The sequence below is a fragment of the Danio rerio genome, chromosome 23, assembly GCF_052040795.2.
Source record: "Danio rerio strain M-AB ecotype USA chromosome 23, GRCz13ab, whole genome shotgun sequence".
Lineage (NCBI taxonomy): Eukaryota > Metazoa > Chordata > Actinopteri > Cypriniformes > Danionidae > Danio > Danio rerio.
Genome location: NC_141043.1, coordinates 563,516 through 590,000, shown reverse-complemented (window position 1 = coordinate 590,000; position 26,485 = coordinate 563,516). Strand labels below are relative to the sequence as shown.

At 37.6% G+C, this 26,485-nt stretch overlaps 1 protein-coding gene and 1 long non-coding RNA gene across 3 annotated transcripts in view; one reads left to right on the top strand and one right to left on the bottom strand.

Annotated features, from left to right (window-relative positions):
* Positions 1-603: 603 nt before the first annotated feature.
* The window catches only part of col9a3 (collagen, type IX, alpha 3), a 34,674-nt gene continuing 8,792 nt past the window's right edge, over positions 604-26,485 (top strand). Inside the window, 29 exon segments of the mRNA NM_001305573.1 lie at positions 604-701; positions 1,468-1,539; positions 2,844-2,879; positions 7,766-7,837; positions 7,928-7,981; positions 10,812-10,847; positions 12,761-12,784; positions 12,936-12,989; positions 13,467-13,520; positions 13,608-13,649; positions 14,151-14,207; positions 14,295-14,348; positions 14,440-14,493; positions 17,361-17,414; positions 17,950-18,003; positions 18,108-18,161; positions 18,261-18,314; positions 18,399-18,452; positions 18,550-18,603; positions 19,016-19,060; positions 19,699-19,752; positions 21,385-21,438; positions 21,529-21,582; positions 22,352-22,423; positions 23,033-23,068; positions 23,147-23,191; positions 23,275-23,307; positions 25,499-25,645; positions 26,352-26,406. Coding sequence (NP_001292502.1) covers positions 636-701; positions 1,468-1,539; positions 2,844-2,879; positions 7,766-7,837; positions 7,928-7,981; positions 10,812-10,847; positions 12,761-12,784; positions 12,936-12,989; positions 13,467-13,520; positions 13,608-13,649; positions 14,151-14,207; positions 14,295-14,348; positions 14,440-14,493; positions 17,361-17,414; positions 17,950-18,003; positions 18,108-18,161; positions 18,261-18,314; positions 18,399-18,452; positions 18,550-18,603; positions 19,016-19,060; positions 19,699-19,752; positions 21,385-21,438; positions 21,529-21,582; positions 22,352-22,423; positions 23,033-23,068; positions 23,147-23,191; positions 23,275-23,307; positions 25,499-25,645; positions 26,352-26,406 — 1,594 coding nt within the window. The 5' untranslated portion in view covers positions 604-635.
* Positions 8,609-14,491, bottom strand: LOC141380610 (uncharacterized). 2 transcript variants are annotated; one of them, XR_015523018.1, is made up of 3 exons: positions 14,387-14,491; positions 13,387-14,237; positions 8,609-8,924 (listed from the first exon to the last, which is right to left on the bottom strand). It is a non-coding gene; the product is annotated as an uncharacterized LOC141380610 (long non-coding RNA). The 2 variants fall into 2 exon arrangements; XR_015523017.1 differs by lacking the exon at positions 8,609-8,924 and having other exon boundaries at positions 13,112-14,237.

Here is a 26,485-nt window from a genome sequence, read left to right as displayed (position 1 = left end):
GTAACTACCCATAAGGATTTTTCTTGAACATATAAAGGTAAACTGACTAGAATAGACACTAAACTGCATTTTATGCTTGAGATGCATCAATGCATTTTATTGGAAACACTCAACTAGTTTCAATCCACTTTTGCACACTCTGTCTTAAAAGACCTGAGAGAAATGGGAGTAATCAATGCCATTTAGTAGCACATTTTACCCCCATAAAATAGTACATTTTATTCAGCTTTTCATACCACACACACTCCCATTATACTTAAAACTGTTGAATAAAAAGCTTTCAAATCCATTTTATAAACATAATTCCCATTGTATAATCTCCAGAGTGTGTTACTACCCCACACTATTAGCTGAAGTACACCTCACTCCTGTTTGACACTAAACTGCGCTCCTCTGCTTGAGCTACAAACATAACATCGACGCCATTTAATAGCAGACACTCATAACTAGTTTCAATCCAATTTTGGACACACTGTCTTAAAAGACCTCAGAGATATAGAGAGAAATGTAAAGACTGAGACCCGGAGTGTGTGTGAACGGTGTGAACTGATGCCCGCCCCCCCACTGCCCCTTTATCAGCCGCCGGACTGACCCACACCGGCACTGGGCACCGTACCGAGGAGAGGACAGGAGCCATGGTCGTGTTCTCAGCACTGCATTTACTCTATTTCTTACTGTTTCTAACATCCACACTCGGCCAGGTAAGATGCGCTTTCTGTGGGGAATTCTCTTCATAACCTGCCGCTCGTTGTTTGGGCTTCGCTATAGTCCGTTACTGTGGTGAATATGGTGCTTATGGTGACAGTGCTGGTGCTGTTCTGAAGTACATGCGATTTCAGACCCGATATTCAACAAAATCATCTCATAACTCAAAACATTCGTATTAATCTGTATTAGAAGATGCATGCTTTTATATACTGTTTTATTTATTAAAACCATGTTTACCTTTAATTAAAGCAACCTGCAGGCTTGGAATTACTGTGTATTGCGCATTGTATTAGCTCACATTAATGAAATATGAGCATTTATTAAATGTATTTTAGTGTGTTTTTTAGTTTTGTTTGCATGCATAAAACTGTGAAGCCTCCAAATATAACTAACGTTGATGTAAAAGCGAATTAAACTCCTGCATGACTGTTTATTTATCTATTTTCATGAATAAATCTGGTCGAGTTATGGCTACTTAATTATCCACTTCAGAAAATTCCTTAATATATAAGAAAATAAACAAACATCAGTGACACTTAAATGAGTGCTAATTTAAAATGGCATAAATAAATCTATTAATTACATAATAAATATAAATATCAGGTAACCAGGTTCAACTCTTTATGCAATGTGGTTGTCAGACAAAGGCTTTCTTTGTGAGGACGCTTTGTGTGCATTCCTGCATTATGAGCTGAGCTGTTTATTTGGCAAGTATTATTATTTATATATATTATTTTATTTCATCTTGTATATGTGAAGCTGAGGCCGGGTCCGCGCGGAGCTCCTGGGCTGCCGGGGCCACCAGGACCCCCAGGGAAAGATGGCATCGATGTGAGTACATCCATGAAGTGGATTCAAATCCCATACATCTTTAACTCTATTTAATTATTAGTTACTTGTTTTAAAGAAAAATGAATGCATTTACATGATGACAATAGACATGTTTATAAGAGAAATACCTGTGCAATATTAATCCCTTTCTCAAATATTTTGCAACCAAATGTTCACAGTGTTTCCTCTAATGTTTGTTCTTCTGGAGAAAGTCTTATTTGTTTTATTTGGGCTAGAATAAAAGCAGTTTTTAATTATTTTAAAAGAAATTTTAAGGCCAATATTATTAATAAGCAATATTACAAACCACTGTTATACGATGACTTGCCTAATTACCTCCCTAATTACCCTAGTGAAGCCTTTACATGTCACTGTAAGCTGAACACTAGTGTCTTGAGGAATATCTAGTCTAATATTATGTGCTGTCATCATGACAAAGAGAAAATAACTCAGCTATTACTATTAATTAGTTATTAAACTATTATTAAATGTAAAAATCTTCTCTCTGTTAAGCAGAAATGAGGGAAAACATATATAAATGAATGATAGATATATATATATATAGCACTGGAATGTTTAGGCAGGCAGTGTTGTTGCAGGCTACGGGTTGTGAGGAGAACCTGTGAGGAATTTCAGCATGTAAACGGTGAAAGCGCTGAATGTTTCCTCAGTAAACGAGAGTCAGGTTTAGTGCGGGTGACAGAGAGCCCATTCATTCAGCCTCAGATCAAACAGTGCGTCTACAGTTCCCCAAACCCCCTCCTGAACACTCAGATATTCACCACCCGCAGCCAAAGAGCGCAGAAAGCTGGAGATGTTTGTGATGATGAATCTACACGGTTAAAATACCCCTAAATGAGCAGCGTTCTGTGTTTTGTGATTGACGTTTCACGCATTTATTTCTGCTTTTGAGTTGCATTATGGGATCTTGATCTTTCTAGTAACTTTTAACCTTGAAAAGTTGTCAAAAGTGAGCTGTGCAGTGCTGTATAGTGTGTGCTGGTGCTGTATATTACTCTACAGAAGCCTTGCAGCATGTTCAATGTGTTCTTATTCCTCTACATATGATCTCTTATATTATTTCACACCACTAAAATGTCAATAAAAGTCACTTTGTTAAACTGTAGAGTTGAATTATGAGCATCAGAAGTGGACAGAGCAGAGATCAACATCCCATAATGCAGTTCACCACCGCTAATAAACACAACTGTTCATCATCAGAGATTGTTCATAGTGTAGTTGTCATTTATCTGAGCAGGTTTGCTTATTAAACTCATTGATTGTGTTGTTTGTCTCCTGCACAGGGTAAAACAGGCCCTGCTGGACTTCCCGGAAAGCCTGTGAGTAAATCTCCTGATGAAAAATCCTCTCATAAACCATAAATACAAGCCACGCTTCAGTTAAATGTGCAATTCACACTGTTATCCAACCGTTCACCAGAACCTTTAGCTCAGTAAACTAATGATTATCTGCTTGTCAATGGGAAAGACTGTAGTATACACAAGACATGTCACTTGTATTCTTTGAATGGAGAAAAGTCTAACTATTAATATGGCAAATGAAGCCCCGCCTTCTAGTACAGGAGCCAATCAGCGGTCACTATATGTTGAATATATTCTGCCCTCTAGTACAAGAACCAATCAGCGGTCACTTTATGTCGAATATAGCCCGCCCTCTAGTACAGGAGCCAATCAGCTATCACTTTATGTTGAATATAGCCCGCCCTCTAATACAAGAACCAATCAGCAGTCACTATATGTTGAATATAGCCCGCCCTCTAATACAAGAACCAATCAGCGGTCACTATATGTCGAATATAGCCCGCCTTCTAGTACAAGAACCAATCAGCGGTCACTATACGTCGAATATAGCCCGCCTTCGAGCAAAGAACCAATCAGCGGTCACTATATGTCGAATATAGCCCGCCTTCTAGTACAAGAACCAATCAGCGGTCACTATATGTCGAATATAGCCCGCCTTCTAGCAAAGAACCAATCAGTGGTCACTATATGTCGAATATAGCCCGCCTTCGAGCAAAGAACCAATCAGTGGTCACTATATGTCGAATATAGCCCGCCTTCTAGTACAAGAACCAATCAGCGGTCACTATATGTCGAATATAGCCCGCCTTCTAGTACAAGAACCAATCAGCGGTCACTATATGTCGAATATAGCCCGCCCTCTAATACAAGAACCAATCAGCGGTCACTATATGTCGAATATAGCCCGCCTTCTAGTACAAGAACCAATCAGCGGTCACTATATGTCGAATATAGCCCGCCCTCTAATACAAGAACCAATCAGCGGTCACTATATGTCGAATATAGCCCGCCTTCGAGCAAAGAACCAATCAGTGGTCACTATATGTCGAATATAGCCCGCCTTCTAGTACAAGAACCAATCAGCGGTCACTATATGTCGAATATAGCCCGCCTTCTAGTACAAGAACCAATCAGCGGTCACTATATGTCGAATATAGCCCGCCCTCTAATACAAGAACCAATCAGCGGTCACTATATGTCGAATATAGCCCGCCTTCTAGTACAAGAACCAATCAGCGGTCACTATATGTCGAATATAGCCCGCCCTCTAATACAAGAACCAATCAGCGGTCACTATATGTCGAATATAGCCCGCCTTCTAGTACAAGAACCAATCAGCGGTCACTATATGTCGAATATAGCCCGCCTTCTAGTACAAGAACCAATCAGCGGTCACTATATGTCGAATATAGCCCGCCTTCTAGTACAAGAACCAATCAGCGGTCACTATATGTCGAATATAGCCCGCCTTCTAGTACAAGAACCAATCAGCGGTCACTATATGTCGAATATAGCCCGCCCTCTAATACAAGAACCAATCAGCGGTCACTATATGTCGAATATAGCCCGCCTTCTAGTACAAGAACCAATCAGCGGTCACTATATGTCGAATATAGCCCGCCTTCTAGTACAAGAACCAATCAGCGGTCACTATATGTCGAATATAGCCCACCTTCTAGTACAAGAACCAATCAGCGGTCACTATATGTCGAATATAGCCCGCCTTCTAGTACAAGAACCAATCAGCGGTCACTATATGTCGAATATAGCCCGCCTTCTAGCAAAGAACCAATCAGCGGTCACTATATGTCGAATATAGCCCGCCTTCTAGCAAAGAACCAATCAGCGGTCACTATATGTCGAATATAGCCCGCCTTCTAGCAAAGAACCAATCAGTGGTCACTATATGTCGAATATAGCCCGCCTTCTAGTACAAGAACCAATCAGCGGTCACTATATGTCGAATATAGCCCGCCTTCTAGTACAAGAACCAATCAGCGGTCACTATATGTCGAATATAGCCCGCCCTCTAATACAAGAACCAATCAGCGGTCACTATATGTCGAATATAGCCCGCCTTCTAGTACAAGAACCAATCAGCGGTCACTATATGTCGAATATAGCCCGCCTTCTAGTACAAGAACCAATCAGCGGTCACTATATGTCGAATATAGCCCGCCTTCTAGTACAAGAACCAATCAGCGGTCACTATATGTCGAATATAGCCCACCTTCTAGTACAAGAACCAATCAGCGGTCACTATATGTCGAATATAGCCCGCCTTCTAGCAAAGAACCAATCAGCGGTCACTATATATCGAATATAGCCCGCCTTCTAGCAAAGAACCAATCAGCGGTCACTATATATCGAATATAGCCCGCCTTCTAGCAAAGAACCAATCAGCGGTCACTATATATCGAATATAGCCCGCCTTCTAGCAAAGAACCAATCAGTGGTCACTATATGTCGAATATAGCCCGCCTTCTAGTACAAGAACCAATCAGCGGTCACTATATGTCGAATATAGCCCGCCTTCTAGTACAAGAACCAATCAGCGGTGGCTACGGACTGACATTTTTCCGGGGGAGGGGCTTGGACCTGATGTGAATTTCTGCAGATTTTTTATGACTCAAATGTTTAGAAATGAAATTAAAGACACCGTTGTTGATTAATGTACTTATTTCATGATGTGAAATGTGATCATAGGCTTGGTAAGCAATTTTAGAGAATTTGATGTTTCCCGATTTAAACAGAACGCCTGAACATACCGCCCGAGAGGTGTTTCAAAGAGGGCCGCCAAGTGAAATGACTTGCCTTTAAGGGACTTTGTTAATAGTTAGTAACGTAAGGGTTGAGGTGTTGGGTATATGCTGAAGCATGCTAATGGGACTATTAATTTGCCAGTAACCTGGGTTAAGTGCTTCCGTATACTTGATGCGTTCGCTGTTGAGATATTCTCTAAAACTACAGGAGGCGGTCAAAAAAAGAAACACCGTAAAATCAGATGCATAAACATAAAGGCGGGAGGAACTGCGTCAGATCATTAACATCCTTTACGATTTTTTAATCACGATTGGTTGCATCTCTTGCTTTTGTTCATATCTCAGACAGTTCTACCTCTCGATGTTTATTAAGATATTAATGACAACCGAACATGGGTAACTCTACAAATATATTTTATTATGGCTAGAATAAAATAACACATTTCCCAGAGATGGGTTGCAGCTGGAAGGGCATCCGCTGGGTAAAAACTTGCTGGATAAGTTGGCGGTTCATTCCGCTGTGGCGACCCCGGATTAATAAAGGGACTAAGCCGACAAGAAAATGAAAGAATGATAAAATAACACACAAACCAAATAATTCACGAAATCTTCCCTGATGGTTATTAATTATTCTATATTTATTTTCCACCATGAATACATACATTACATGAAGTAAATAACATCTAAAGGTTTTAACCGTGGCCAATCACATTCATCCATTCATTTTCTTTCAGCTGAGTCCGCCAACTATTCCAGCATATGTTTTACGCAGTGGATGCCCTTCCACCTGCAACCCAGTACACACACTCATTCACACACACACTCTTACACTACGGCCAGTGTAGTTGATCAGTTCCCCTTTAGCGCATGTGTTTGGACTGTAACGCCACATTCACACAGGGCGCCAGCGTCAACGCTTCCCATTCACTTTCAATAGATGACGTCAGGCATTGCCAAACTGCATTGTGGATCTGTCGGCGCCGCTTCAGTGGTGTTGCTCGCTGCAGAAGTTGCGACTAGCACAACTTTTCAAGCGTCGACAGAAGCGTCAGCCAATCAGATTGCTGCATGCAAATACACCAGCTAGACAGTGGCCTATTGCTGACTGAATTTCATTGGCTGACGCTGCTATGACGATCACTTCAGCCCCAACTTCAGACACGCCTTCAGTCAAGCATTGACGCTGAAGCCTCGTGTGAATGGGAGCACCGGAGCACCGGGAGGAAACCCACGCCAACACGGGGAGAACATGCAAACTCCACAGAGAAGCACCAACTGACCCAGCCGGGACTCAAACTGATAATTATTAGGCATTTCAAGAGCACTTAAAAGCACAACGATTCCAACGTTTGATGTTTTAGATTACTAATATTATTTAGATGGAGCGTCACGGTGGCTCAGTTGTTAGCACAATCGCCTCACAGCAAGAAGGTTGCTGGTTTGAGCCTCGACTGGGTCAGTTGGTGCTTCTGATCAACTAAACTGGCCGTAGTGTATGAATGTGAAGGAGTGTGGATGGATGTTTCCCAGTGATGGGTTGCAGTTGGAAGGGCATCCGCTGTGTAAAAAATATGCTGGATAAGTTGGCGGTTCATTCCACTGTGGCGACCCCAGATTAATAAAGGGGCTGAGCCAAAAAGAAAATGAATGAATGAATGTTGTTATTTAGAGGGCGGCACGGTGGCTCAGTGGTTAGCACTGTTGCCTCACAGCAAGAAAGTAGCTAGTTTGAGTCCCAGCTGGGTCAGTTGGTGTTTCTGTGTGGAGTTTGCATGTTCTCCCCATCCTTCGGGTGCTCCGGTTTCCCCACAGTCCAAACACATGCACTATAAGAGAACTGATCAACTAAACTGGCCGTAGTGTATGAGTGTGTGTGTATATGAGTGTGTATGGTTGTTTCCCAGTACTGGGTTGCAGCTGGAAGGGCATCGGCTGTGTAAAATATATGCCAGAATAGTTGGCGGTTCATTCCGCTGTGGCGAATTCTGTTGTGTAGATTCAGCACTGAATGATGCATGACTTCATTATTCATTATTAACGTGCAGCAGGGTTTAAAAGCTGGTTCTGAGATGCTTTAATAAGATGTGGATCTTGTGCACAGATCATGCTTTGACTTTAAAACTCTTTATTTTGTGACTGAAGGGTCCGAAAGGAAAAGCAGGTAAAGCGGGCGCTGCTGGAAGCCCAGGACTGCCAGGCCTGCCCGGTGTGGATGTAAGTCAACAATGGAGGATTTTTCCCAATCTGGCACCCTTTTACTGTGTAAATGAAATCTATTATGCATTAAAAAACTGCCTTCCGTAGGGTTTGACTGGTCCAGATGGTCCCGCTGGCAAAGATGGACCACCAGGAGCACCAGTAAGTCATTTATTTAACTTCATCACTCCTTAGCAATTAAATCCTAATCTAATAATGCCAGACGATCTGTCATTGGAAAGGTTTAAGTCTTCTGAACACACACGTTACCTTATGTAAAACACATTTACCCTCACTCTACATCCTGTGGAGCATTTACGGTTACATATTTAAAGCATAGTGTTATAATCTAAACATTAGGCAATCGTAACAAACTATACATCATTTAAAGGAGAAGCACTTCCAGGTTTCGTATCTGGGGATTTTTTCATGATAGATATCACTGAGCAACAGTCAATTATTCATTCACAACAAGAATACTCAGAGTGGTAAAGCATTACTTTGCTACAGCAATCCACATTTCAGATGCTTTAAGGGGCTAAATTCAAGTTAAATACCATCAAACTGCACATACTACTTTAATATTGTATGTCTACTTTACAAATATTGTCAAAAGTGTGATAAAATAGGGTTCATGTTCCTGAAAACACAGGAGACCTTATATGGTCATCCGAATGTAACCTGGTGGTCGTGTCTGGTACTGCAAGGCTGAGAGCACTATATGTTTTGCTCGTCCAGAAAATGCTTCTTGACTTAGGATTATTTAGATATTTGGACTAGAAACGAGATGTAATAAAGCATTGTGGTTTATTGGTTTTAACACATCAGCAATAGAAGGCATCTCCAGTAAATTAAAAAGCAATGTAGTTAAACCACCATATAAAGCCGTCTCATTCTGCCAGCAGCTCTCCCGTAATGATGATTGTGAAATATCTTGATGTTGTGGGCTAAAGCCGTCTCTCAGGCCAGATTTAATGAGGTTCAGGTGACTTTACACGAATCTCTGCTTCTTCTTAATCCCGGCTGGAATGTGAACTCTTCCCACCACAGGTTTGATTTTAATTAGTCTTCAGGAATAGGCAGAAATCAGGATAACTCTGTGTGACTGGGAAGGTCATGTGATGAGATTGGAGAAAGTAAAGAGCAATATTAGAGTCCTTTATTTCACTGCTCTGTTTTACACTGCAAAAAGTTTAAAGTAAACTAGATTATTAGACTTTATATTTACGAAAAGAATAAAACAGTACATTTTAAGATAATACATAAAACATGTATTTTACAAATCCTGTTTTAGCCAAAACTGTACATGAAAGCAGAGCTAAATATAAATGCTTTACACAATGGGGGGGAGATCTCCTTATCCACCACCAGTGTGCAGCATCCACCTGGATGACACGACGGCAGCCATTTAGCGCCAGACCGCACACCACACACCAGCTGATTGGTGTAGACAGAGACAGAGTGATGATATGCCAATGATGATATGGGGAGGGTTAGGAGGCCATGATGGACAGAGGCCAGTGGGCAGATTTGGCTGCAGTACAAGACATGACCACCAAGTGATATTCAATTTCCATAGGTGAACATACAAGAGCGCCCCCTATGTTTGAAGGAATGTGAACTCATTTTTCATTCATCCATTTTCTTGTCGGCTTAGTCCCTTTATTAATCTGGGGTCGCCACAGCGGAATGAACTTATCCAGCATTATGCAGCGGATGCCCTTGAACTCATTTGTATTTTTTGTCAATGTTTGTAAACTAGATTTCTAAAGTAGTCGTGATATTTGATTTGAATTTAGCTTCTAAGAGAGAGAGAGAAGATGGAGATGCCAAGATGCGCATACAGTTGAGATGTTCTACAGTGTGCTGGTTATCCACTCACACACATTTCCATGATCACATGATCTCTTATAACACAATCACATCACCTTTTTAATGCACATACTGGAATTTGTTCGGTAAGAGTGTTTTTCTCATCAAATAAAAAGTTTATCCTACTCAGCTATGTGCATATATTTTTTATGCGCATTTTCTAAACTTATCTTGGCGTCTTCATCAACCGGTTTTTATGCGCATCTCCACAATGAGCATTAAAATAGGTGGATGGAAATGTAGCTTATGATTGTTAAAGTGACAGAGGTCATTTTATAGTATGCAATAATAACAATGACACAACAACCTCAAAACATCAATTCTGAGTGTGCCTCACACAGGTGAGTAGGCTTTACAAACCACCTGTAGAAAACACTCTCTGTCATCTCTGACATTACACATGGGACGATAATTGTTTTCAAGGTATATCGCGGTTTGAAAAAGTCAAGGTTTTAGAACCGCCAATATTTCTGTAATATCGTTCCTAAGGTATGTGTAAGATTTTTTACTTATTGTTTTTTTAGGACAGCAGAGTATCTCCTGCAGAAAAATATCAAATGTTTTTATTTGTAAAGAATTAAAAATATTTTACTGCTCCAACATATTACAAATGTTTCAAGAAATTAAATATATATTGTGTACAAAGGGGAAAACAAGTTTAGTTTTTTATCCAGACATTTAAAAAGAATATATTGTAGAGCAGTAATCTCAATATCATAAAACTATGACATTCTTATCCAAGGTTATCACACCGTCATAAACTTATACCGGCCCATACAGAACAACAAAAAAATAATAATTATATATATATATATATATATATATATATATATATATATATATATATATATATATATTGTGCATTTATGAAATGAGATGTGAGTGGGTTTGACAAACCACCTGTAGAAACACTCTCTCCATGTGCAGACACTTTCTTATAATCACACTATATCTCTAGAAAAACATTGTGCATTTCTGAGTGTGTCCCACACAGGTGAGTGGGCCTGACAAACCGATTGTAGAAACACTCTTCTCTCTTTGGGGTCTGTTTTCTGTTTCTCATCAGTTTAACGTCAGAGACTTATTTCTCCCTCTTCTTCTTATTTGTTTGCTGTTGTAGGGTGACTCCGGACCCCCTGGACCCGATGGACCCCCTGTATGTGCCACGCATCAGTAAATCCACAGTAAACACAGTCATATATCATATTTAATATTCAGCCGATTTACAACAGCACACAATTAAATGCCACGTTTGACAACTCTAGTGCTGTATCTGAAATCACCCCTTGTTCACTGTTCCCTACTGTGGTCCACTAAACTGCTTTACTGTCAATCTCGTGCATCCGCCATCATTGTAGTGTTTTATACTTTTGACCTGCGTTTATAGGTCTAATACAATTATGTTTGTTTTGTTTACTTTTGTTTAGTTTGCTTTTGTTTGTTTACTGTTGTTTTGTTTACGTTTGTTTTGTTTACTTTTGTTTAGTTTGCTTTTGTTTTGTTTACTGTTGTTTTGTTTACGTTTGTTTTGTTTACTTTTGTTTAGTTTGCTTTTGTTTTGTTTACTGTTGTTTTGTTTACGTTTGTTTTGTTTACTTTTGTTTAATTTGCTTTTGTTTTGTTTACTTTTGTTTAGTTTGCTTTTGTTTTGTTTACTGTTGTTTTGTTTACATTTGTTTTGTTTACTTTTATTTAGTTTGCTTTTGTTTTGTTTACTTTTATTTAGTTCACTTTTGTTTTGTTTATTTTTATTTGTTTACTTTTGCTTTGTTTACTTTAGTTTGTTTTTGTTTTGTTTACTTTTATTTTGTTTACATTTGTTTTGTTTACTTTTATTTAGTTTGTTTTTGTTTTGTTTATTTTTATTTGTTTACTTTTGCTTTGTTTACTTTTGTTTTGTTTACTGTTGTTTTGTTTACATTTGTTTTGTTTACTTTTATTTAGTTTGCTTTTGTTTTGTTTATTTTTTTGTTTACTTTTGCTTTGTATACTTTTTTTGTTTACTGTTGTTTTGTTTACTTTTGTTTCGTTTACTTTAGTTTGTTTTTGTTTAGTTTACTTTTATTTTGTTTAGTTTTGTGTATTTACTTTTCTTTTGTTTTGTTTCATTTACTTTTGTTTCAATTTATTTTGTTTTGTTTAGTTTCGTTTACTTTTGTTTGGTTTAGTTTACTTCTGTTATGGTTTAGCAACCCAGCTTGTGGTTCCAGAGCTCTAGCTAATTTGGTTCTTTAATTTGTGAATTGGATTGAAATATCAGAATTAACTGTGCTGGTGTTTATTTTAAGTGCTGGTGGCAATAAAACATAATGACATCAGCTGATTAATATTGAAATACCAGTCATGTAAGCAAAATCGAGTTCCACCATTTGTAGCTTTAGTTCAGGCTCACGCTTTTATGTGCAATTTTTTTGTTTTATTTTAGCTGTTAGTGGATTTACTTTACATGACAGCACAGTTTTTTAATCCCACTATATAAGACTTAAATTACTATGTAAAATTATTTAAATTAATTTTGAGAGGTGGTCTGCTTAATAGCTGTCAACACTCAAATTTACATTACTAAATAAAGAGTATAAAAAGTTTCTCCACAAATAAATCTCTTGATGTCAGATCTTTTGTTTACGTTTGTTTAGTTTTGTTTACTTAAGTTTATTTTTGTTTTGTTTATTTCACTTTTGTTTACATTAGTTTGCCTTTGTTTTATTTACTTAAGTTTTGTTTTGTTTACTTGAGTTTAGTTTACTTTAGTTTCCTTTTTGTTTTGTTTACACTTGTTTACTTGTGTTTACTTTAGTTTACTGTTGTTTTGTTTACTTTACTTTGGTTTTGTTTCGTTTACTTTAGTTTAGTTCACTTTTGTTTTGTTTACTTTACTTTAGTTCACTTTTGTTTTGTTTACATTAGTTTACTTTTGTTTTGTTTCGTTTACTTTAGTCTAGTCTACTTTAGTTCACTTTTCCATCAGACCACCATAATTAGTTTTACTCTCTAAAAATAATGTATATTGAATATACAGTGTGGTGCAACAATAAAATGTCAACAGCTCTTTTCTCTCATTGTTTTCAGGGCAGAGGGAGGCCAGGAGCTCTGGTGAGTGCATGTCAAGCACTAACTAAAAGAAGACTTATGTTGAAATAATGGCTAACAATTTCTAGCACTATGATTATTCACAGAGGATGCTGAAAAATGCAAATGTCCAGAGTCAAGCACTGGTTTTGTGTGTGGATGTGTTTAATCACAGGGTCTCGCTGGAGCCAATGGTCTTCCAGGAGGAGCGGGACCCCAGGGTCCGCCGGTGAGTGCACATTTAGTGGGATATTCATTAGTAAAGCGTTTGGTTGTTCTGCTTACAAAGTCTTCATGTATAGCGAATGCACCATGAAGCGACTCAGCTGACTCTTAAAGGGAATGAGAGACGAGACTCTGATTGGTTTAATGCACGTTCTGCTCAAAACACACCCAGAACTCATGAAGAGAATCAGCACAGCCCTGTTACATTATGCTCCTGGTGCACCAACTGTTTTTCCCCTCCTTAAAATAGTGTATTCAGACATGGCCACAGTGCTTCCGCGCCAGCTTTAGACTGCGCTTAGATCATTAAAATCAAGCCCTTAACGTTTATTAGTAGTTTCCCGATCATTTTTAAAGATATATATTACAATCGGATTCTTAAAAACATTAAAATAACATACCAAACATGTTTCTCCAGCACTGGTCCTGTTGTATGAACAAATGTTTGGTCCCGGTGACAGGTTTCTGTGGTTGTTTTTAGGGTCCTGAGGGTCTGCCAGGACTCCCTGGTCTCCCAGGCACAGACGGACCTCCTGTAAGTACATGCAGCGCCCTCCAGAGGAGCAAATGTGCACAACACTTTACATATAATAATCATCATGTGCTCCTCTTTTGGGTTTAGGGACTTCCAGGAACTCTTCCTGAAGGCAGTGGAGATCTTCTGGTATGTATTATGTGTGTTGTGTTGCTGTTTTTGTATCATGATGGAACCGATAATCATCCTGACTGTTCAAATTCGCCCATATACCACTATCCACATTCATATGTGTGTCTGCTCGTCTGCACTTTTTGACTGTTTGGTGAATAATCTAGTGAATAAATAACACATGGGTCAGAGTATGCTCCATTCAGCCAGTTTCATTTGTCAGCTTTGCATTTAATTAAAGAATTAATGAACTACTGAGGCACAGAACACTGTTTATGTCTGATGTTTATGTTTTGTGTCCGTGTAGTAAGCAGGATAAAGCACAGCAGGAAGGTTGTTTTCTCAGAATAAACCCTTCAGTCTTCTACAACAGTGCTGCGCTTCACATCTGGCTGCTGATAAACATGTCAGGCTTTATTCTGAGATAACAACCTCCTGGATCTGCTTTATCCTATCATATTAGCTAGGATGATGCTAGTTTTATTTGCTTGAGGATTAATCGCGTTGCTTTACCTGTAGTGTCCTGCCATCTGCCCTCCGGGTCCTCCTGGACCTCCAGGAATGCCTGGATTTAAGGTATTTGACCACAGCAACAATAGATCAGCTCTGGAGAGAACAATATAGGTCTTTTATTATTAAGGATATGACTGTGTTTTGCTTCAGGGTCATACAGGCCATAAAGGAAGTAAAGGAGAGTTGGGGAAAGATGGTGAGAAGGTGAGATGCTGTGATAGATTGAAGCACTATGCTCTTACTGAACCTGAAGCAGGGAATAACATGTTGTGTTGTGTTTTTATCCACTCATTAGGGGGATCAGGGCCCGCCGGGTCCACCAGGAGTCCCAGGAACTGTGGGATTACAGGTGAGAATAATTCACAATAGGGCTGAACAGTATACTGTTTGAGCATCGATACAGCAGTGCGTGCATCTGCAATAGTCACATCACAGGATTAGATTATTAAAGAGTAAAAGAGAAAGATATTCTTGAATATGCATTTTAAAAAAATGAGTTATACAATGATCACCATGTTATTTTACGTTCGACTGTTCAATTTCTGTCCTTGAATACTGTTAGACTGTTAGAAAAGCGTAAAGCACTGTTCATTTATTTATTTACTTATTTATTTTGCTTGTATTTGTTATAATTTATGCAGATGCACAAAATAATGTTTGCAAATACAGCTATTCAAATCATCTGGGGAAATGTTATACAAATCGCAGTACATGTATCGCGATGTTCTGTTTTTCCAATATCGAGCATCTCCATCTTACCTTTGGCCATGCTTTTAGACCAGGGCCCGGTCTTTCAAAAGGTTTAATCCAGATGAAATTGATCCGGATTTAGTAATCCTTTTTTTGCAATCCGTGATCGCGTAATCCAGTTTGCTTTTTAAGCCAGTTTTTCAAAGCAACATCAGATTGGCTCAGTCTGATCCGGAGAGGAAGTTTTCAGGATCACTAAATCTGGATAACCAGTGCTCAAACAGGACATCACAATGTAGAACTCTAGACATGTAAAGAGCGACAAGTAGAATAGCCAGTGTGGGGTCAGTATAACCTTATTTTTATTAGAAATGAGACACACACATTAAAAAAATAAATAAAAACAAGAAAAAGCCCAGCCCATCCCAACACAAACACTGTACAGTGAGGATATTTATAACAAGTTTCAAATATAGATGTATTGAATTAAAAAAAAGACTTAATATCAAAAACTCCACAGTAATGTCAGACTTCCTCATCTGATGTGGAGAGAGCAGCTTGTCTGAGCGTGATCTCAGGTCTGGTCTCGGTTTGCTGCAGTTTGGTCAGGGTCAGCTGTTCCTCTGCAGATGAAGCTTTGCTTCTGCACTTTCAGTCTGTTTCTGCAATTGTTGAAAGTGATTTTAAATATCAGTCATTGCCATTCTTTGCTTTTTTTGGTGATTCTGTAATCATTGCATGCATCACTAATAAATATTCTAAATTGAAAATATTTTCCATTGTGATGAATATATATATATAATCAATTAGTGACCGAATAAAACGGATTGTTTTTGGTCAGTTTTGACAGCTGTTTGGGGGATTATTTTATGAGCCCAAACTCTTTCTACTTTGCTGTAGGCCTATACTGAAAGGCTGAATATGTTAAAGCCTGTATCACTGTAGCCTGATGGATGAACAAATAAAATTACAACCTTATAAATAGTTCTCCCTGCATTCGCGTGGGTTTCCTCCGAGTGCTCCGGTTTCCCCCACAGTCCAAACACATGCGCTATAGGGGAATTGGGTAGGCTAAATTGTCTGTAGTGTATGAGTGTGTGTGTGTGTGTGTGGATGTTTCCCAGAGATGGGTTGCAGCTGGAAGGGCATCTGCTGCGTAAAAACTTGCTGGATAAGCTGGCGGTTCATTCCGCTGTGGCGACCCTGGATTAATAAAGGGACTAAGCCAACAAGAAAATGAATGAATGAACCTTATAAATAAATAGGATATGTTGTAAAATACTGCATGATCCAAATATTGCATTGTTTAATACATTTTTGAAGTTTTCATTACATTTGATGCACATGCTGAATTCACCCTCCTGATGGGATCAGTTTAATCCAGATTAAAAGTGATCCAAATCCTACAGAAAAGGTCAGAAAAACCTAAAGTTTTAATCTGGATCAGAACCAAGATTGGATTACGTGATCTAATCCAATTATGTAATCCGTTTTTTCCTTTGAAAAATCCATTTTCAAGATTTGATCCAATCCCTCATCCAAAATCCCAGTGGATTACTTTTGAAAAACCGGGCCCTGGTGTAAAGATGTGTTTGGGCTGATGGGCTAAGAAGTAGACATTCCCATTTAAACCAGCTCATTAAAACATCTGTTGTGTTCACGTTTGACCACTTTTCTGCAGCGAGGGTCTGTTGATAGTTTGACAGCATTATGAGAACGCCCCCTGCTGGACAAACATTACTATCTCCTGCTGAGGGCTGAGTGATTTATTATTTTCTTATGCTAAAAAGACCAATAATTGTTAATAATAATAGGATATAGTGTTACTAACCAATGAGAAACACGCCTGAGCTGTGCTTCTGGAGAATTCCCTCATAGAAAGATCCGCCAAAAAGGAGAAATGTTTGGATTTGTGCTGATTGTAGCACCAATGACCCAAAACACTCTACAGTACCTATAACTGTTAGTGCGTTTGTGAGCTTTATTCAGTTTCTATTCTGTTTTACAGATTAAGTGCAGTTACAGTATAAATCGGCATGCAAAGTCAAAGCAGAAGAGAACAGATTGATTTTCCCTACAAGCAAATATTAATCTAAAAACAAACTGACACCAAATATACACTTACACGCTATAATGCAATCACCAAAGACTGAATCTCTGAGGAATATCCACAAGATAAATCTAAACATGGCAGAGTTGTAGCTCTGACAGAGACGTGAGGGATTAATTGGCTGAAAAACACACAGAATATGGATCATAAGTGCACACAATCTACAGTTTATGATCATATCTTGGTTTCGTTTTGTTGATATGCGATCCAAATATTGGTAGCTTAAAATGAATGAAAATATGAGCGGATTGTGCTTCATTTTTGGGTGAACTGTCCCTTTAAGTAGGGAGATGTTTCAAATGTCTAAATGTTTGGATGATGGATATATATAATACTAATACATATTTATTTTAATGTATATTTGTGGAAATGTCTACATTTTGGCACTCATTCTCTTGTTCTCTGCTTTATTCAAGGGCTCTCGGGGGCTGAGAGGGCTGCAGGGTCCGGTCGGAGCAGTAGGAGACAGAGTAAGACCTCAAAATCCCCACACTACACACAGCTGAAGGAAAACTATCCGCCCTGTTTGAATTTTAAAGTATTTCCCATATGCTGTTTCTCAGATTGAGGAGTTGTTCACAGTATTTCCTCTAATGTTTGTTCTTCTGGAGAAAGTCTGATTAGTTTTATTTGGGCTAGAATAAAAGCAGTTTTTAATAGTGTTAAAGTCATGTTAAGCTCAATATTATTCACCCCTTCAGCAATATTAGTGTTGGATTGTCTCCAGAACACACAACTGTTATACAATGACTTGCCTAATTACCCTAACTTTACCCTAATTACCCTAGTGAAGCCTTTACATGTCACTGTAAGCTGAACACTAGTGTCTTGAAGAATATCTAGTCTAATATTATGTGCTGTCATCATGATGAAGAGAAAAGAAAATTATTAATGATTAAAACTACTACTGTATGTTGAAATATATTTTTAAATATTTATTTTGATATATTAAAACAGATTGAACAGTTAGATGCACTCACTGAATGATCTCCGCACTCTCTGTAGGGAATACCTGGTTCCAGAGGAAAGCCTGGAATTGCTGGCATTATTGGGAAAACCGTGAGTAACTGCCCTTTGTTTTAAAGGTTTATTCTCAATAAGGTTTAAGTCAGGGCTACGGTCTTTATGTTGTGAATAATATTTGCCCTGTGTATCTTAAATAGGGGGATGTTGGAGAAAAAGGACCTCAAGGTTTTAAAGGGCCCAAAGGAGAGATAGTAAGCACTTTTTATCAATAGATCCTTGTTCACACTGCAGACGTTTCCATTTCTGTAGTATCAGGTTGACTAACGTTATCAACATCATCCTCTAAACAGGGAAAAATAGGCCCCAAGGGCGTGCCTGGAGGTGCAGGACCTAAAGGAGAACCTGTGAGGAACATATTTACAGCTTATCATTATTCATAATATTACATTTATGTCTGATAATAATGCTGTTGTGTTGCCTAATCGTAGGGGATCCCTGGCAGGGACGGGAAGGATGGAACTCAAGGCCTGGATGGTGAAAAGGTGATAATCAGTGTGTGTTTTAAATGCGAATGTCCTTATTTATGTATTAAACACCAGCTGACTGTCAGTGTGTGTGTGTGTGTGTGTGTGTGTATAGGGAGATGCGGGCAGAGCTGGAGTGGCTGGTGAGAAAGGGCCCAATGGTCTGCCTGTACGTATTACCCTCATGTACACTGTTGAATAGACGAGCACACAGATATATACCCACGCAGAGAAGTCATGATCATAGAAATCAATAATGGGATTGTGTTTGGAAGTCTTTGAAATCAGCGTGGGAGATATTTTAAAAGGTTATTCTGACTGTGTCTTGATGCTGTGGTTTGTATCTTGCAGATTTGTGTGAGTGTGTTCGTGTGCATGTGCTCGCGTGCTCACGTGTGTGTGTGTGTAGGCTTTTACAGACTTTGAGTTATAAGCTTAAATATTATTCCAAATCTTTTCCAAATCAACATATTGTGTGTGTGTGTGTGTGTGTGTGTGTGTGTGTGTGTGTGTGTGTGTGTGTGTGTGTGTGTATCACAGCACAACTCCAGCAACTGACTCTCTCTCTGTATGTCCTGCAGGGTTTGCCTGGTAAAGCAGGAGCAAAAGGAGCCAAAGGAGGAGTCGTGAGTATATCGATCATTATTATTCTGATTATTAATACAGTAAGTTATATTAAATGAGGGGTAATGGTCTCCTCGTGTGGCAGTGGTGCTGTATAACACTGCTGAAGGAGTTTTTCTTTATAAATACAGCATAAAAGATGCATTATTTATAAATGTGTAATTGTTTTATTATTATTTTACATATTATTTAAATCGTGATTGTCATTTTCCTTTCTGCATCATTCTGTTTGATGTTTGGGAATTATGCCGTATGATTATGTATTTATTTTCATTTCTGTCCCGTTGCTGCATCGTCAATATGATTTTTTTATTATTGTTTGAGTAATTAATATAATTTCCTGTACAGTTTAGTTATTAAATGAAGTCACGTCGCTGTGAGACTAACACAAGATCAAAACGTGAGCTCTCTGTACAGAGATGTCAAATATGGAGCAATCGCTGGCTTTATTGATGTCTAATAATCTTGTTTTATCACCTCACGACAGCATTTCTCATGTTAAACTCTAGTGTGACGCAGCTTTACACTGATTATATTTTGTATTTTTCATCTGACAGATTTAGTGTGGTGTTTGTGTCTCTGAATGAATCATATTTTGATCTGTCATGCTGTATAATTGACCAATTGATCTCTCCTGCAGGGTAATCCAGGAGAGATGGGAGAAGCGGGGCCGTCTGGAGAGCCAGGTATACCTGTATGTATCAGTTTCTGGCAGCTGTAGTGTATATAATGTATATAATGCATGATGATTTCAGCCAGTGGTGCTAAATCCTCTGGAGCTATAGCTGTGGAAGACACTGTAAAAATGCTTTATTGCTCAGAGTTTCTTGTCCAAATATCCAGAATTCTTAAATCAAGGATCATTTTCTACACAAGCAAAACATGTAGTGTTGTTTTCAGAAATAATGAGTCAAAATGAAGAGAGTTTTCCCCTAAAACAAGCAAAATAATCTGACAATGGGTGAAGCAGAGTAAGCTTATATAAAAAACAAGATTATTTCGCTTGTTTTAAAGTAAAACTCACTTATTTCTGACAAGTTTCTGATATATATAGTCTTATATAGAATCTTTGTCCCATATATATATATATATATATATATATATATATATATATATATATATATATATATATATATATATATATATATATACATACACACACACACACACACAAAAAAAAAAAAAAATATATATATATATATATATATATATATATATATATATATATATACATACATACATACATACATACATACATACATATATATATATATATATATATATATATATATATATATATATATATATATATATATAAATAATGTTTCTTGATTTTAGAATTTATAGATATTTGGACTAGAAAAAAGACAAAAACTCTAGGTAGGAAGCATTTTGTATTGCAGTTTTTACAGTATAACACTGTATAAGATTAAAGTCCAGAAGGTATACGGCTGTGGCCGAAAGTTAACAATAATTATTTATATTATAACATCAATACAATTACCGTACAACAATAATTACTGTTTTTACATTACTCTGAGGGTTGGAGTAGACATTAATAAAATACAAATAATGGACAATTGAAAGGTGCAGTATATGAGTTTGACACCCAGTGGTTGTACTAGGTATTGCATTTCTGGATCAAAACACATGCAAGCGCAGGTTGCCAGATTGAGGACCAACAGGAGTTTGCTGTTGCTGATTTAAATCATGTTTTACCTAAAAGCAGCGGCACACGATTGAAGGAATATTCTCCATATTAAAGGAGTCTTTGCCCTAAACAACACCTGGAATTGTTTTATTAGAAACAGCTTCTGTTTCTCACAGCTGGACAACAGAAAACTGACAATGATCAGCTCAGGTACAGCTCATGTGCTTTATTCAGTGTTAAATGCCAATAAAATCAGTGTGAATGCTGATTTACGTGATGTTTATTGCTGTACTTCTGACAGCAGCAGCAGCAGATAGTTCAGCTCAGATCTGGAGAATAAATGAAAGAGTCTGAAACTGAGCTGAGACTCAGAGCAAACCAACACATATCAGTGATTCAGCATCTACATTTAATCATGCTCCGGCATATAACGCACATGTTCACAGCAGAATATCTGACTTGAGCGTTGTTTTTCAGATAAACAGGAATGCTCACTAATTTTTAAATATCTGTCAATATTTTATGGTATTTTTATGTTTTAGTCAAAAACTTACATACAGCACCTTTAATGCATATATTAATGACTACCGGCCTCAGCTGTATCCCTTTTAGCACTATTCCCACATAATAAGTCAATTTTTGAAAAACGTTTAGTAAATGCAAGTCCTCCCTCAGGGTGAGATCGGCATCCCTGGAGAGCGAGGAGAGGCCGGAGGCAGAGGTGTGGCTGTGAGTATACACTACTAAACTCTTTAAAGCTAGGATTAATAAACTGCTTTAATCCTGAGTATTCTCATATGATATCTGCATGTTCATTAGGGTGGCGTTGGAGTACCTGGAAACACTGGACCACAAGGTGTGAAAGGATTCCAGGTGAGCTGCGCATGTGTGCATTACTGTACAACAGTGTGCGATACAACTGTTATCTCCTAATGAAGTGCAATGAACTCAATTGATTCAGTTAACTTGCGTTTGTATCTAGATATATTGCTAACTGGGGATTTAGTGAGCTTATACACACTGCAAATAATGCTTTACTTGTTTTTTACTTACTTCGTTTTTGTCTTTTTTATAGTCCAAATATCTACAAACTTTTAAATCAAGAAGCATTTTCTAGACGAGCAACACATATAGTCTTGTATGAGTAATAATGAGTCAAAATGAAGAGAGTTTTTTATTAAAACAAGCAGAATAATCTGACAATGGAGGATAAAAGAATTATCGTATGTCAAATTGGAAATATATAGACCATTCTGCTTGTTTGAAGGAAAAACTCCCTTCATTTCACCTCAATAATTCTGAAAACAACACAATATTTTGTGCTTGTCTAGAAAATGCATCTTGATTTAAGGCTTTTTAGATATTTGCACTAGAAACGAGACCAAAACGTAAAGCATAGTTCTTTTAGAAAAGTGTTTTGCAGAGTGAGTGTATATCTGCACACATTTACATGAGTAAATAAACAGACTCAATGATGGGCTAAAAACTCTACGTATATTTCAGTGCATGCAGATTCAGCATGGGCCTGGTCATGACAGACGTTATTGAGCAAATGCAATATGTTAAAGGACATAAAAAAGGGAATATGGTCTAATGCATATATGTTGAAATAATTGGTAATGATGGATGAATTTGTGTGCAGGGTGTGAAAGGAGCTTTGGGAGATCCAGGTCTGCCTGGTCCAACTGGAATCAGAGGCGGGTTTGGAGAGCGGGTCAGTCATGCACAATAATCTCTCTCAGTAATTGTGTTTGTTTGTTTCTAGACTTTATTTACCCCTAAGCAGGACGTTTTTTGTATTTCAATATAGTGTGATGCAGTAAAGAATTTAAAAACAGTCAGAATTATTCACCCTCCTGGGAATCTCCTTTCCAGATATTTCCCAGATGCTGTTTCTCAGATTGAGGAGTTGTTCACAGTGTTTCCTCTAATGTTTGTCTTCTGGAGAAAGTCTGATTTGTTTTATTTGTGCTAGAATAAAGGCTGTTTTTAATAGTTTTTAACCCATTTTGAGGTCAATCTTATTAGCCACTTCAGCAATACTAGTGTTGGATTATACCCAGTAGGGTAAGCTAAATGATCCAGTTTTTGCTTTGACATATTTTTTCTCTAACCCCATTGTCAGATTATTTAACTTGTTTTCAGGAGAAACTCACTTCATTTTGACTCATTTTTTCTGAAAACACACAATATATTTATTACTTGTCTAGAAAATGCTTCTTGATTTAAGAGTTTGTAGATATTTGGACTAGAAGCACGACTCTGAGTAATTGCACATGTTTAACTCTCTCTCTCTATCTCTCTCTCTCTGTGTGTGTCTCAGGGTCCAGGTGGAGCTGGAGGACCTAAAGGAGACATGGTAGGATGCAGATGATGATGTGATGAAGAACATGATCAGTTGTGTGTTTTGTGTAGTGATTTAGTGTGTGTGTTTCAGGGAGTTGCTGGAAGTGATGGTCTGCCGGGAGAGAACGGAGAGCCTGTATGTAAACCAGTCAGACGTATAAGCACAGTCATGTTCAACTCAAACATGTTCAATATATTAAAGGTTTTCTTTTATCTCAGGGTCCGTATGGTCCTGTCGGACAGAAGGGAGAGGTGAGATCACATTCATCAAATCAATCATTTTCATTTTTTCCACAAATGTCGACATGTCGTTACATGTTTTATTTTACATTAAAACCAGAACAAAATGATCTATTGAAGCATTATTATAATATTAATATTAACAGTAGTTACTGTATATATTGATGTATGCCTTTTTTAAGTGACTTTTGCTTAGAAGAGGAAACTCTGGTGCTTCTGGTGTGAATACATAATTATAAATGGACACTTAAACGTGCACGAATCTCAACCAAATACATTTGTTAGTTTTTATACTGTTCTCTGTATTATAGTTGTGTTAGAGGAAAGCATTTGTTTTATTGGTTAAACTACTGACCACATCTGTGTAAATGAAGACATTTGTACACACTTTTTACTACAAAATTGTTTATAAATCAATATTTGTACGGATTTGTAGTTAAAACGAATGAAAATAATTTATTTTCTGAAAATAATGCTCTGAATGACGGTATTTGTTTTTGCAATTTGGAAGAAATTATATCAGGCAAACCTTTTTAGAATAAATTATTAACATTTTACTTAAAAAAACAGCTCCTGGGTATTTTCTGAGAAGTGCTCTATTAATGGTTTCTAGAGGTGTTTATCCATTATTTGTCTGTTTAGTAAATTGGCTCTAATCACAAGATGATTAAAATAGATTTACAGTTCATATTAAAGTGCAGAATACTCCATTTTATTTAAAATAGACTTTATGGAGTTTCTCTGGGTCCAAAAGACATGCAGCATCAGTGAGTGAGCAGAACACAACAAAACTGTCGATGTGTGTAGAGGACTGTGATGATCTTCAGCAACAACTACTGTCAAATTACTACAAAACAGTGTGTGTGTGTGTGTGTGTGTGTGTGTGTGTGTGTGTGTGTGTGTGTGTGTTTTTTATATATATATATATATATATATATATATATATATATATATATATATATATATATATATATATATATATTACAAATATAAATAGAGTCAGTTGAGGGCAGGTTTATTTATTTTTCAGATATTTCTCAAGTGATTTTTCTTTTATAATAATGTTTTAGGGGTTTTCACCTTTATTAATAGGACAATAGAGATTTTTACAGACAGGAAAGTGTGGGGAGCAGAGATAGGGAAAGGATCGACAAAAGACCTCAAGCCGGGAATCGAACTCGGGTCGCCACGAGCACCTGGGTGCTGTATGTCGACGCACTAACCTCTAAGCCAGTGGTTCTCAAACTGTGGTACGTGTACCAGTAGTGTTACGTGGGCTTCCTTCTAGTGGTACAAGAAGGAATCAAATATGTCATATGTACATGCTACATATATTTAAAAATTTATTTAAAAAGTGATTTATATATGAATATGATGAAATGAAGCCTATGTTTCCAGGTGTTGATAAATAGGCTACTATGTTAATTAGACTTTACAGGAGTACAGGAGGGTTTTTTTTTTCTTTTTAAAAAGTAATCTGTAATTTTTAACTTTTAAAAGTACATTTTAATTTAAATGTTGACGTTTTGAGTGAGTAGTTACGCTACTGTATTTCAATACTGGTCATTATGGTGGTACTTGGAGAGTTTTTTTTTTCTGAGGTTGTGCTTGATAAAAAAAGTTTGAGATCCACTGCTCTAAGCTATTGGCCCCGACTTCAAGTCTTATTTAACAAATTGAGGAGTTGTTCAGTGTTTCCTCTAATGTTTGTTCTTCTGGAGAAAGTCTTATATGTTTTATTTGGGTTAGAATAAAAGCAGTGTTTAATAGTGTTAAAGTCATGTTAAGGTCAATATTATTCACCCCTTCAGCAATATTAGTGTTGGATTGTCTCCAGAACAAACCACTGTTATACAATGACTTGCCTAATTACCCTAACTTTACCCTAATTACCCTAGTAAAGCCTTTACATGTCACTGTAAGCTGAACACTAGTGTCTTGAAGAATATCTAGACTAATATTATGTGCTGTCATCATGATGAAGAGGAAACACATCAGCTATTAGAGATTTAGAGAGTTATTAAAGCTATTATGATTAGAAATCTGCTCTCAGGTAAACAGAAATTGGGTGAAAAAAAGAAATAATAATAATAATAAAATAAAATAATAATGTATATATTGTCGTCAATGCTTTTGACACTGAACACTTTTGAGTCCAAATGCATACAATATACTATTGTCATGTTTACTCTCCCTGCTATAGCCTGGTAAACATGGTGAACTCGGATCCAAAGGAGTCGTAGGACCCCAAGGAGAGACCGGAGCTAGAGGAGTGCCCGGAAAACCAGGACCGATGGGACTGCAGGGAGAACAGGGCTTCCCCGGGGTTGCCGGAAAAACAGGAGTTCCTGTAAGTCAACGCCTGACACTATACAGCCACCCCGAAATCACTCATTATGTAGACTTTAAATTACGTTTATTCAACCAGGAAGCTTTTATTTTGACACAAATGACAGGCGTCTGCCAGAAGATATTAAGATGATGTGTAAGAAGAGGCATTAATGTGGATAATCAATATTTCTCAGCTTTTATTTACATTTAAACAAAAACTTTAAAGTCTGAATGAATTCTAAGCTGCTACCTTTTTTTGTTTGTTTTTTTCGTATTGTAAAGAAGTTCCTATAGAAACAGAATATTAATACGGAATATCTAGTGCGAGCTGATTGGATGTAGAAAGTAGGCGTGTCTTTCAGAAAGATGGGGAAAAGGGTTTGGGGTGAGTGATTACCACCTAACAGACTCCTCCTCCTCACCATATCTGTTTGTTGTCTGAACGGACAGCTGGAGGGGCGTGGTTAAGTTTGTTAGCCCCGCCCAATACCTCTAAGCAACCTAATCGGATTATTTAACACAAACAGGAAGTGCATTTGCAGATTTCAATTAAACATTACAAGAGCAAACTATTGTTTTCCTCTTAAACACTAGCAATGTGAGCTAACAACATCAATATGCTTAGTTTACTTTAAGTCTTGATAGAAGAATAGTTTGGGGCTTGACTCTATATGTGTGTCTCTGTAGTGATTTTGATGGTTGTTATTGCTGGGATTGTGTTGCAGGGCAAGCTGGCGAGTGAGCAGCACATCAGGGAACTGTGTGGATCAATGATTGATGGTATGAGCTGAGTTACACTCTTACACTGTAAAAAACATTAGCTGACTTTACTTTAAATAAGAGAGTAAACGTGTTGCCT